The sequence below is a fragment of the Hemitrygon akajei genome, chromosome 29, assembly GCF_048418815.1.
Source record: "Hemitrygon akajei chromosome 29, sHemAka1.3, whole genome shotgun sequence".
NCBI classification, from domain to species: Eukaryota; Metazoa; Chordata; class Chondrichthyes; order Myliobatiformes; family Dasyatidae; genus Hemitrygon; species Hemitrygon akajei.
Window position 1 is genome coordinate 20,602,361 of NC_133152.1, and position 13,414 is coordinate 20,615,774.

Genomic DNA, 13,414 nt, shown 5'->3' on the forward strand with positions numbered 1-13,414 from the left:
CCCTTTCTTAATTAATCTGTCATTTTGGAGTTTGCCAAACACCCCAGGCATTTGAAAATGACACTTGGAGCCTGGACTGCCTCCCTTTAAGACAGGGGTGTCAAACTCATTTTAGGTCACGGGCCGGATTGAGCAAAATGCAGCTTCATGCGGGCCGGATCAGTCGGATGCGTGCGAACGCAGCTTTCGTTGCCTCCGTTTTTTCAGCCTGCTCTCATGTGTCTCAGTCTCTGCTATAACTACAAAGTGTTTCACTTTACAAATTCCGTTTCTTATGAAGAAGACTGCCGAATAAACACTAAAAACCCTGAAAACCTGGTACCTGAATAAACTCAGCATTAGCCATATCATACGCCATAGGCGCTTCGATTACTGGGGCCAGCTTTAATAGTAATTTATTATCTCACGGGCCAAAGATAATTCCACCGCGGGCCGGATTTGGCCCGCGGGCCTTGAGTTTGACATATATGCTTTAAGAGCTTGGGATGCATTTTATCTTAGGCCTAACAATTTATCCGTTTATATAGAAGTGGGACCTTTGCTGCAGCCTCTCCCGCTCTGCTATTATTTCCGGCAGTCTTCCTCCCTAATGCCAAAACTATGAAAGCTGCCTCTTCTGTGAAGACATGCTAATTATTCATTCTGAACTTTACATGTCTGCTGCCCCATACTCATGCTAATATTTTGATCTCTGCGGAAACACTCATTGCTTTCTGATTCTCTCTTCACACCATTATAGAACATATTGTTTGAATTGATTTTTACTTTCTGGCATATCTTTTCATGTCTATTCTTTGTCTTCCTAAATTTGTTTCTTATTTCACTTCTCTATGACTGCGGGCTCTCAGTATCCGTCCTAAATTTCCACTGTTTTGGCTTATCCTGCCCTGTGAGTCCCACTGTATCTGTGGAAGTCCAGAATTGGAAGCTGAAGCTCATTGGATGCCTCCCTTTGTTCTGGCATGGATATACCTTTTAAGCAAATGTTGTCATTCCATTTCCATTAAATCGTATCTCAGCCGAACAAAATTGGCCTCACTCCAATTTAGATTATATACCCTGGTTTGTCTGTGTCTTTTGCATATCTACTGTAGGAGCCATGCATCTATTCTCTATCGGCTTTGTATTCTGTATCACATGTTTATTATGGTAACTAAATACGCGACTTTCAGGAACCTGATGGTAAAATAATTGTTCCTGGACCTGGCGGTGTGGAAGGCTCCTGCACCACCTTCCTGATGTTGACAGCAAGAAGAGAGCATGTCCTAGATGATGGGGGTCCTTGATGGTTACGCTCCTTGTAGATGTGCCCAACGGTGAGGGGGGCCTTTCCTGTGATTGACTGGTCTGTAACCACTACATTTTTGTAGGATTGGATAGGTCAGTATGGACCATCCTTACCTGTTTGCAGATTCTCTCCCCAAACCTCATTGTGGAAAGCACAAATATTGTGATTTTTTTTGATACAAATGCCTTCTCCTGGTCCAAACTGCACAACTTGACTGGAATCTCAGATTTGGATTTATAGCCATCAGTCTTGCTACAATTGACACAGCACAGGGATAGTCGCAACAGGAAGGAAAGAATTTTATCTTTTGTAGAGAAACACCAGTTTCGTAATTCTAATTTTTTTCTTTGAAAAGGGAAGAGAATTGAAATTGTAGAGGACCATTGGAATGTCCCAAACTACTTCACATCCCAGTAGTTTCTCTTTGCTGCAAATGCAGTGTGGCAGTATATTCACAGCAAGATCTCACATAGAGGGATAGATCTGTTTGACTGCCAGTAATTCAAGGATATACACTTGTTAGGAATGTCCTCCTGTACCTAGGAAAGTGGCCACTGAGTTTATGTTTGTGGCCTTCTGCTGGTGCAGTCCGTCCACTTCAGTGTTCGATGTATTGTGCATTCAGAGATACTCTTCTGCACACCACTGTTTTAATGTGTGGTTATTTGAGTTACTGTCGCCCTCCTGTCAGCCTGAACCAGTCTGGCCATTCTTCTCTAACCTCTCTCACTTAGAAGGGGTTTTCACCCACAGAACTGCCACTCATGGGATCTTTCTTTGTTTCTCGCACCATTCTCTGTAAACTCTAGGGACTGTTGTCCGTGAAAATCCCAGGAGATCTGAAGTTTCTGAGGTACTCAAACCACCCCATCTGGCACCAATAATCATTCTACGGTTAAGGACACCTAGATCGCATTTCTGTTGTTGAACATCTGAACAACAACTGAACCTCTTGACCATGTTAGCATGCTTTCATGCATTGAGTTGTGGCCATATGACTGGCTGATTAGATATTTGCATAAATAAGTAGGTGTACAAGTATACCTAATCATGTGGCCACTGAAAGTACAATAAGGAACTTAGGGATTGCTGTCCAGTTCGTACCGGAAATAGTTATCTGGGATCTTTTGTCCACCTGTGAGATTATTTGGGGTTCTTTGGTTAGTATCTCAGCTAAAGCAATGCACTTAAGACAGAACAGCATTCCATCAATACAGCACTGAATATTAGCCCAAGTTGAGATATTTACTTGTCTTTACAATAATTTCAGATCCTGCAATAACCAACGTTGACTGCAGTATGAAATGATATACTCTGCACTGGGGTCATTTCAATGCCCTGTCACTGACATTGTCACTGTTTCTCCACCTTCACGCGATGTGATGTTGCCAGCTAGCTGCTTTGCAAGATTGATTTACAACATTGATGTGCAAGTTATGGATTGTCAGTATGGAGCGATGTAAAGTGCGGATAGTAAGATCACATTGCCAGATGTACCAGGGTGTAAACTATCAGTTACTGAAGAGTGATCAGATCACCAGGTCTTGTAGCAATGTCCTCCACACTGTGGTTTCATTATCTTAAATTATAATCAGAATCAGGGTTAGTATCACCAGTATATGTCATGAAATTTGTTGTCTTTGCAGCAGCAATACAATGCAATACATAATAATAGAAAGAAACACTGAATTACAGTGTATGTATGTTTGTTTGTTTGTTTTGTTTATTTATTTATTTATTTTAATGGCTAAATAAGCCATGCAAACATGGAAATAAGAAAGTAGTGAGGTTGAATGTCCATTCAGAAATCAGACAGCAGAGGGGAAGAGGCTGTTCCTGAATCGTTGTGTGTGTGCCTTCATGCTCCTGTACCTCCTTCCTGATGGTAGCAATGAGAACAAGGCATGTCCTGGGAGATGGGGGTTCTTAATGATGGATGCCTTTTTGAGGCATTGCTCCTTGAAGATGTCCTGGAATCTAGGGATATTCCCATGTTGCAGAGGGAGCTGGATTTCCACCATGATTAACATGCACAGCCTTATGCTATTCTCAATCAACATCCACTTCCAAACTTTCCAGCAGAAAGGCTAAAAGGGAAGGAATGTGCTCTTTTTGAGCTGTGCACTGGATAGCAAAATCAGTCAGGGACAACAGGCCCACTGGTTAAACAGAAAGCAAAAATCCACATTTAGACTTCTACATATTGTTTGAGATCTCGGGTATGGGCACCTGTAGAGCTGAAACTCATCCAACAGCAATTTCTTCAGGAGGCTGGGAACAAAAACTGCTCAAAATTTGATTCTGTTGGTGTTCGTCAGTCGCAAGTAGGGTTGTATGTGTGTAGCACCTTACCATAGCCAGTTCAGTGGTTATGTAGGGATCCACGGCAACAAGTTGAACATAGATCAAATTAAACAAGTAAATCAGAGGGAGATTATGTAGGTCTTTTTCACAGTAATTTAGATGTTCTGTTCAAATCCTCAAGTATGCTTTAAATCCAATGCATTCAGACACTGAGGGATTGATATCACTGAGCCAAGCTGAATATCAGTGTTGACTAATGTGTAGGGATATGTCTTCTCTGGTTAAATAATTCAGACTCCCTTCAATGCAAATCACGGGTAAAATTCAGTGAAATATGATCGCTGTCACTTTCCCATTGCCTGCAGTCTCTCGACGTGACTGCGTGGGTGTCACATTACATTAAATGTGATTACTCGGCGAAACCTTTCAACACAATCGAGTTCCCCGTTGACGTTTAAAACTAAACATTTGCAGAGGATTTGGATTTATCTACCCACCTCTTTTTTTTATTGTAGAAAATGCACATTGGCCACTGACTGGGAATCCAAGCAAAGGAAGCTTTTTGCCCCAGTGAAGGGTTGTCAGCAAGAGATTTAAGGCTTCCGCCTCCTCCCTGATCCCTGACCCAATTGTTTGAAACACCTAACATCCTGAAAATGGATGCTTTGAGTGCCTGCCGTGATATTTGTGTATAATAATTTTAACCCAGTAAATCAAGTGCCCTGATTTTGTACAAGCAAGCTCCGTGAAAACACACAGTACTGTAAAGGCTGATTTATACTTCTGCATCGCATCTACGCCGTAGGTACTGTGTAGAAACCCCACTGCCAACTAGCGTTTTGGCACACACCAACACATGCTTACTACGGCGTAGAGCCTATGCAGAAGTATAAATCAGGCCTACGGCGTAGCCCATACGCAGAAGTATAAATCAGCCTTAAGTGTGCATGCAGACACTCACGTTTTCTGGGTGTGCATAGACACGTTCTAAATATGTTAGCTATGAGCATGGACACGCATGTTCTTTGCACAAGCAGTCCTGGTGTGTGAACACGCGCTGAGCAGGCGTGCACGTGTTCAAAACATATATTAACAACGCGTGCTAACGTACGCTAAGCAGATGTGCATGCCAATACTTGAAGCACGTGCATGGGCGAAGCGCAGTTGCAAAAATGCTATTTATATATGTAGGTTAATTGTCCGTGGAGACAGTTAATCAGGAAGTCATTAGCACCATATGGAAATACAGTGAGCTCAGGTCTTGAATCGCCTGTTGACCTGAGCTTTATCCACAGTGGAATCAGTTGAGTTGAATATGATGTTCTCCTGAGGGATTGTCTGTTGCTGGATCTTCAGGTAAGAGCTGATCCGGGATCCACACATTCTAGCTAGGGGCTTCCACTCCTCATATCCTACCCCTTCCACTACTTGCTGATCGCCACAGGACTTAATCCAGGACATTAGGGTGAATTCCCTTAATGAAGAAAACCTATGCATGACTTCTTTTTAACATGAAGTACAGAGTAGGGATGGGTTTGCTTTGTTGATGACTCTCCATGCTGCAGCCTATGATAGCGAGCCAATTTGCAGACAGCAAATTCCCATTGAAAACAGTGACCTGTTAAATCCTTGCCCAACGATGGATGTTTCTCCATGTGCGCATGAGCAATTTGGAGATTTTTCGTGTGAATGTAGGCACCCTGAACCAGCTTCTCAATAATTTTTTCAGGAAATGAGTGTGATACGGAATCCTTAATGGAGTCCATCCAGGGCGTGCAGATTTGTGCAAAGTCTCACTCTACATGGGAAATCTGCAACTTTGGACATGCTGCAGGATTGGCTTCTTTGATTTCATCAGACAAGAATAATTGTGAGATACTAAGATAAATGGTATTTTCGGGTTTCTTTAATTATTGCAGGTGGGAGCTCCAGAATATCAGTGAGAATTTCTTGGTACTGAGTTGAGAACAAATTCTGGGCAAGTCAACCTTTAATAACATTGTTTAAGGTTAATTTTGTCGAGGATAACGGGGATAGCTCCACTGGTTTTCTCTGTCTTTATGCTGCGGGGGCATTTACACTCCCTCTCTCCTTCTCGGAGAGTGCTCAGTATAAGGATTGCACTTCTGACAGTGCAGCAGCCATCTCAGGAGTCAAACTTATTGAAACATATTGTGGGGTTAACAGCCAACACACCCGAGGGAGTGCTGGGGGGCAGCCCGCAAGCGTTGCCACACATTCCAGTGCCAACAGTATGAGCCCACAATCCTCAACAGAACACAACAAGCAACTAACAACATCGGCGAAAACAAGCCTGTTACTCCCATCCTTGCTCATACCATAGCCCTGAACCCCAGGCCCAAGCCACTACCGGCGAGAGATGGCTCAAAGACAACATAAATGAGGCCTCGACTTTATTGCACCTCTTTCTGTCTACTGCTTAACAGTTTATGGAAACCTTTTTACTTATTAAGGAATCCAGTGAGGTCTGTATCAATGTACTGCTGCCGCAAAACAACAAATTTCACGACATACGCCAGTGATATTAAACTTGATTCTGATTTTACCCCCGGTCTCACTCCATCCATGACAAGCCGACGTATTCCGATCAAACAGCGCAAATGACAGAATGAAGCTTTTATTTTCAAACCCAGATTCTGGATTTCTGCCGGCGACTGGTTTCTAAGATACAATTGTAGAAGCCGATTGGAAGTCTTAACTGAAAAGCATCTGGATAAATGAGGTCTTCAGCTGAGACCATAGTTAAGCCACAGGGTTTATTTTAATAGGTCTGGTTTGGTAATGAACCACAGACATGCTCTGTAGCTCAACTAACTGATGAGCTTCATATGGGAGCATTAGCGGGGGCTCCTTCACTGCTTTGATACGTTAAGGGGAAGGACAGGCGGCTTTTTATTAACCACAGTAAACATTAGTGTTTGAATTGGGGGGGAGGCAGTGATTGATTACAGAGGTGGGGCTTTTGCAGCTGATGTAGAATTGATGAAATTCACTGCTTTTAATCCTTGCTAATACGCTGTTCTGATCCGGTGATTCTTGCAATATGAAACTTTGATGGGTGGGAATGTCAGGCTGCGATAGGCTGTTTCACACCACCAGCTACCTTACATTAATCCTAATGGTTGCCGTGCTAGTGGTGCAGGATCTGTTAAGGCAAGTAGAGTTTGGTCATTGATTTCTCTCTCTCTTCTATTCTCACTCTTCCCCGATAAATGTAAGTTTTTGATATACCAGTGCTTGCTTTGAAATGGTATTTTGTCATGTAGTGAAATCCCAAACCCTTTTCACCCACTGGCATGATTGTGCACCAGTACAGTAACTGATGGAGCGTAGCTATTGGCAACAACTACTTTGAATAGCCTGTTGGGGCCCATTAAATGAGATGCTATTGACTGCATTCAAAAGGGAATGCTGGTAAAAGCAAAAACAATAGGTGTGACCAGACTATGGATTGCTTGTCTATTCTTTAAATCTCTTCCCCATCTCTCCTGGGCAATAGAGTGAATCAGGTGCCTGATTCCTGCTGTCCATTATGCGCAGACTTGTACAGCACAGACAGAGGTCATTTATCTTATCGTACCTCTGCCAGCACATTGAAAGGTTAATTCAATTCCTCTGACTGTCCGCAACTGTGCAGTTTCCTTTTATAAGTTATTATTTAATCTGCATCCATCACATTTCAACAATGCATTCTGGTTTTATTGACTAATTGACTGATTGAGGTACGGCGTGGAATAGGCCCTTCCAGCTCTGCCACCCCAGCAATTTAATCCTAGCCTAATCATAAGGCAATTTACAATCACCAATCAATCTATCAACTAGTACGTCTTTGGAGGAAACCCATGCGGTCATGGGGAAAATGTACAAACAGTGGTGAGAATTGAATTTGGATTACCTGTACTGTCAAGCATTGTGCTAACGACTATGCTACCTTCTCACCCTGTGCTTGTTATGTCTTCAGCATTTCTTAGGATTTTTCGCTTCCATTGATTTTACGTAGCGCAGGGTAGCTGAGGGTATCATTGTCAATCAGTGTCAAGCTTACGATCTCTGGCTTATGTCATGAAATTTGTTGCTTTCTGTCAGGAATTCATTGCAATACATAATAATAAACCCATCTATAAATTACAATGAAATATACATATATATATATAAAATAAGTAATTAGTGTAAAAACAGAGGGAAAATAGTGAGGTAGTGTTCGTGAGTTCATTGTCCATTCAGAATTCTGATTGTGGGGTGGGTGGGAGAGAAGCTGTTCCTGAAACATTGAGTGTGTATCTTCAGGCTCCTATGCCTCTTCCTTGCCGGTAGTGATGTGAAGAGGGCTTGCTCTGCATCTGTTGGTTAACCAGCTACCTGGTTAATTTTTTTGAAAGTTTCTGGGAACCGGGCCAGCAAGTTCACTTACCACATTTCCAGCAAAGAACAAAGGGGCATCGAGTCCCATCGTGCGCGGAGCTGACAGAAGCTTGTGTTCTTGATGGTGGTGCGGGTTGGTAAATAATAAAAATAAAAGATAAATGTTGGAACATTAAAAGCCAACTTTAATTCGCCGTTTAAATGGTTTAAACTGTAACTTGGAGGAGGCAGAGATGAGAGGCACTGTGGGTTAGGGAGGAGTTCCAAAGCTCTGGACATGGTTAGTCGAAGGCAATGAGGATTGCTTTGAAATCAGATACACAAGGCCAACATGGTTAATTGGGTTATTATTATTGCATGTACTGACATACTGTGAAAAGCTTTGTTTTGCATTCCATCCTGACTGATTATTCCAAACAGAAGTATATCGAGGTAATACAAAAGGAAAAACAGTTATAGAATGCAGAATATAGTGTTAGAGTTACAGAGAATCTACAATACTGGTAAAGGCATAAGGTGAAAAGCCATGAAGAGATGAATTCAGAGTTTATCATACAAGGGGTACATCAAAAGGTGATGTATAGGGATACTGCAAGGCAATAGATGGTCAGATATCAGAGAGTGGGCCATGTAAGATTTAAAATCGAGGATGAGAATTTAAGACAGAATGTGAGCCAGTGGATTAGTGAGCAGAGGTGAATAGTAGACAGGAGTTGGTCCTCGTTGAGGGATGCAGAGCAGTGTTTGTGGAGGGTGGTAGATGGGAAGAGGCCTCATAAGGACTTTGGGATAGTGAAGGTAGCTAGGAATCAAATCTGACTGTGATGCCGGTTATCTTCCCCAATACCTGACTTACATAAAGCCCATACTTAACAAGATGTGTTTGAGAGACCCATGTGAAAGATTTTCAACTGTTGCAGAGCCTCCAGTGACTGTTCTTGACACTAGCAGGAATTTTACCACATCAAACCTGAGAAGAATATATCCTAGTTGATATTGATTTGGCAAATCCTACCCAAGACACGCCGTCCAGGCCAATAAAGTTGCTGATATTAATAAACTTGGGCTAAGTATTAACATCAGCTTTTTATTATTAAGAATGAAAAAGTTAGATATAAAATGCTTCTGCAGATTAACTGTTCTGTGGGACAACCCAGCTCTGCAGAAACTCAGTTCATGGCTGCATTTTTGATTTGTCAGTCGTTCAGATTATGGACAGTTTTCAGATTGGAGCTCTGCCGTAACCCGTAAGGAACCTGTACAAAGAATGCAAGGGCAACACTCTTTGTACATAAGATGCACATTAAGTATTTCAGTTAATGTTATGAACTCCCAGACAGCCATGGCTGTGAGCTTCATGCATTTCGTCTAGTTGTGTGCAAATAGCGACATGGCAAAGGGACAATTTGTATCCAGCCTTTGAATGAATGATAAATATTTTTCTAACAAGAGTTCTGATGAAGCATCTCTGATATTTAAATCTCTGAAATATTTAAGGGGAGTCTGAGGGGGAACTTATTCGCTTGGTGGCGCGACTGAGGAATGAAGAGCCAGTGGAAGTGGTGGATGAGTGTTCAATTGCAAAGTTTAAGAGCAATTTGGATAAGTACATGGATGGGAGGGATATGGAGGGCTGTAGTTCAGGTGCAGGTCGATGGGAGTAAGCAGAGACAAGATGGACCGAAGAGCCTGTTTCTGTGCTATAGTGTTCTATGACTCTGTGTAATCCATTATTTTTCTGCCAGACAGTGACGGGCCTGCAGATCTTTTTTTATTAGAGTTGACCATATCTGTTATTAAACTGCACATCTGGTCTGTTGGCAGTGCTTCTTCGTGAGGAGGTTTCCCGGCTCCAGGAGGAAGTGCAGTGGCTGAGGCAGATGAAGGAAATGCTAACGAAGGAGTTGGAGGATACGAATGCGGGAAAATCAGCTGAGATCCTGTCGGTGACTGAGCTGAAAGTACAGCTTGCCCAGAAGGAGACCGAGCTGGCCCGAGCCAAAGAAGCCCTCCAGGGTGAGTGCACAACTTTGCTTAGCAAATGAAAGTGAGAACATTGAGCTCCCACCAAAACCTGTGTCTGGCTTCTCACCTTCCACTAACTCAAATAACTCAAAGTTCTCCAGATTTAATACCCGACTGGTCTCAGGCAGGGCAATAGTCAAGAAATACCATTAGATTTTAGTGACCTAAAGAGAGATGAGCTCCCTGGCACAGTTCACTCTTTTACTGATATGTGGGATCTGGTTTATCTGTTCGGAATTCCATGGTGAAATAACCATGTAACTTCACTGTAGATGCTTCACAGGTAATGACAATGCCGGAGAGCGGTAAGCATCCACAGGGTTCATTCCCGCATGGAGTCGATGATTCTGGGAAGAGGGAGGAGAATATTGATGGAATATATCTGTAGTTATGTATGTGAGGAAGTGTCATGCAGTTGTGAGCAGCCTGAGTGGGATCACACTCTCCTGCTTCTATCCTTGTTGGTTGTGGCTTCTCTTGTTCCCTTACTGTGACCAATGATAGATCGTTGAGCCCTTTTTTTTTAGTCCATTATTTTCATCCAGACAAATATCACTTTCCACATATATATCCAGCTCTATTTTATTGCTACCTTACTTAGCTGAGAAGATCATTGGGGTCTCTCTTCACACCATCACGGACATTTACACTACACACTGCATCTGCAAAGCAAACAGCATTATGAAGGACCCCACGCACCCCTCATACAAACTCTTCTCCCTCCTGCCGTCTGGGAAAAGGCACCGAAGCATTCGGGCTCTCACGACCAGACTATGTAACAGTTTCTTCCCCCAAGCTATCAGACTCCTCAATACCCAGAGCCTGGACTGACACCTTACTGCCCTATTATCCTGTTTATTATTTAGTATTTGCCTGCACTGTTTTGTGCACTTTATGCAGTGCTGGGTAGGTCTGTAATCCAGTGTAGTAGTTTTTTTTGTTTTTTATGTAGTTCAGTCTAATTTTTGTACTGTGTCATGTAACACCATGGTCCTGAAAAACGTTGTCTCATTTTTACTATTTACTGTACATAGCAGTTATGGTCGAAATGACAATAAAAGTGACGACTTGAATTGACTTGACCTTACTTGACTCCACCACATTCTTAAAATGGTCGTGCTTGTTTCTATAGCATCTAGTGTAAAATGAATAGAAACTTCGTCCAAAGTGTTGCAAAACCTCATGCTGTTGTTTTCGACGTCTGATACAAACTCCTTCTGTCAACTCTAATCCTCTCCTTAAGCACTTTTTGAAAGCTGCCTTACGTTATTTGCAACTTCAGGTTTATATTTGACAGAAAATGAGCTGCTGCATTACAATACATTTGCATCTTGACTGCGACCTCCTGTTTCTGTCTCTGTAGTATAATCCATCTCTGTCCCATTGCTTCAGTTTATCTCCTGGTAAATTCCTCATCTCTACCTGGTGTAATCTCGATACTTGACTATTCCAACTTCCACTTGACTGGTTCCAATTTTGTCCCCAGTGTGAACTTGAGATGATGAAAGATTCTGCTCTCCATGGCTTTTCCTGCATTCAGTACTATCCAGTCATCATGGCTGTACTCACAGATCTGTGTTGGGTCCTAGTTAAGAAGCACCTACATTTCAAAATCATACTTGCACCATTGTCTGATTTTTTCTCTTTTTGTCTTATTCCCTGCACCCCCTTGTAACTCATAGCTTTCTATTCTTTCATTTAAAAGATCCTTAAAATCTCATTGACCTAACTTTTAGCCATCCTCTTAATACCTCCCCATATGGCTTGGAATCATATTTAGTTTGATGACACTGATGTTAAGCTTTTTTTGAGAGATTTTTTTTTGCATTTCTAAAGTAATAATTCTATCTAAAGGCAAATCGGTGTTTTGCTTTACTTGGAAATTATGAATTTCAGTGTAAGTTTATAGTTTTTTCAAGCCAATAAAAATAAATTTACTTACTTTATGACTAATCTTTGGTTCTGTAGAAAAGGTAACTGCGCAGTCTTAGAGCAGAGGTTCCCCACCTGGGGTTCACAGACCCCTTGGTTAATGGTAGGGGTACATGGCATAAAAAAAAGTTTGGAAACTCTTGGTGTAGAGCAATAGCTTTGTCAATGACGGGACTGGTAGTTGACCAACTGATGAGTGCCTTTTCTCCAATAGTCACTCAATGATGGCATTCTCTCTCTTTCAGCTGATAGGCTCCATTTCGAACCTCTTGAAACCAGATTCAGTAACTGCTTGTACAAAACATGAAAGTCCTCAGTTTCATAAAGTCTTATACAATGGGATTGTAATCCAGAAAGTCAAGGGTTAATTCTTGGGTCTGAGCCATGTTGACAGATCTTAATTGGGTCTCCAAAATAGGGCACAGCAACCAATCAAATCGAGGAGGAAAGATCTATTGAACTTCCAGATACTTGCTTCTGCATTGGAGAATGAATGCACTTCCAGTTCCATGCTGTCTGTGATCCAATATCAGACAGTCTCGCTTGGTTAGGTTCCTAGAAAAAGAGTGCCTGTGAGCTCATTGCCCACGTCAGTACATTCAGGGAAAAAATGAGAAATTTGGTGGGTTGATGTTTATCTAGTAGAATGTAACAAGCACTTTGGTGACATAGCTGAACGCTCTATTGCTAGCTCTGATTTGAAGTCATGTTCTCTTTCAAGAGCTTTTTTTTATTGCTGTGTTGGTCAGACAGAACAAACTCGTTGGCAACTTGGGAGGGGGTGGAGGGAGAAGATTTGTAACTCCTCTCTCGAGAGCTTGTCTCCTCTTTATTTTCTAGTCTTGTCAGTTGCTAACAAGACAATTTCTTGAATTCTTTTTCTGGAAAAGAAAATCATAAAAATTTTAAGACCGGGAAATCCAAGTTTGATGGTAATTGTTGCTTCGAAGAGACATTTCTGGCACATGAGTGATCTGATCACTGCAAATATTCAAATAAGAACTTGGTTTGAGACTTCAATAAGAACCTAATTTCTACAAAGTGAGCTGTTTCAGAAATGAACAGTTATACTCTGAAATCACATTCCTGTAGCAAATGGTCACTGTAAAAACAATACATTTTAGAACCATGCAATATTAAAACAGAAGATCTGATATCATTATGTTTATCGGAATTCTATGCAGTAAATGATGCTTAAATCACAGAAGCTGATGTGATTTAACCCAGTCTGCCTTCAGCAAAGGGACATTTTAACAGACGTAAGCTGGAATCCAGAAATAAAATATAATTTGGGATGTCTGATAGTGAATCCTTTCTCTTTTTAGTTATTCTTACAAACTGCATGCATGTATAAGCCTTGAGCTGTGGCAGGTTCTGGCTTGGCTGCGATCCCTGTTAATAGTTCACTGAAATGTACAGCTCGTGCTGAATGTCAGGAGGTGGCTGGAGACCACAGATTCAAACCTCTAGGAGACAAAAAAA

General features: G+C 41.8%; 1 protein-coding gene across 4 annotated transcripts in view; it reads left to right on the forward strand.

The window, feature by feature from the left end:
- Positions 1-13,414, forward strand: part of LOC140718273 (kazrin-like) — a 713,538-nt gene that overhangs the window by 490,334 nt on the left and 209,790 nt on the right. For all 4 annotated transcript variants that reach the window (XM_073031791.1, XM_073031792.1, XM_073031793.1 and 1 more), the window contains one exon: positions 9,800-9,991. In XM_073031791.1, the coding sequence (XP_072887892.1) occupies positions 9,800-9,991 (192 nt within the window). The remainder of the gene's footprint in view (positions 1-9,799; positions 9,992-13,414) is intronic.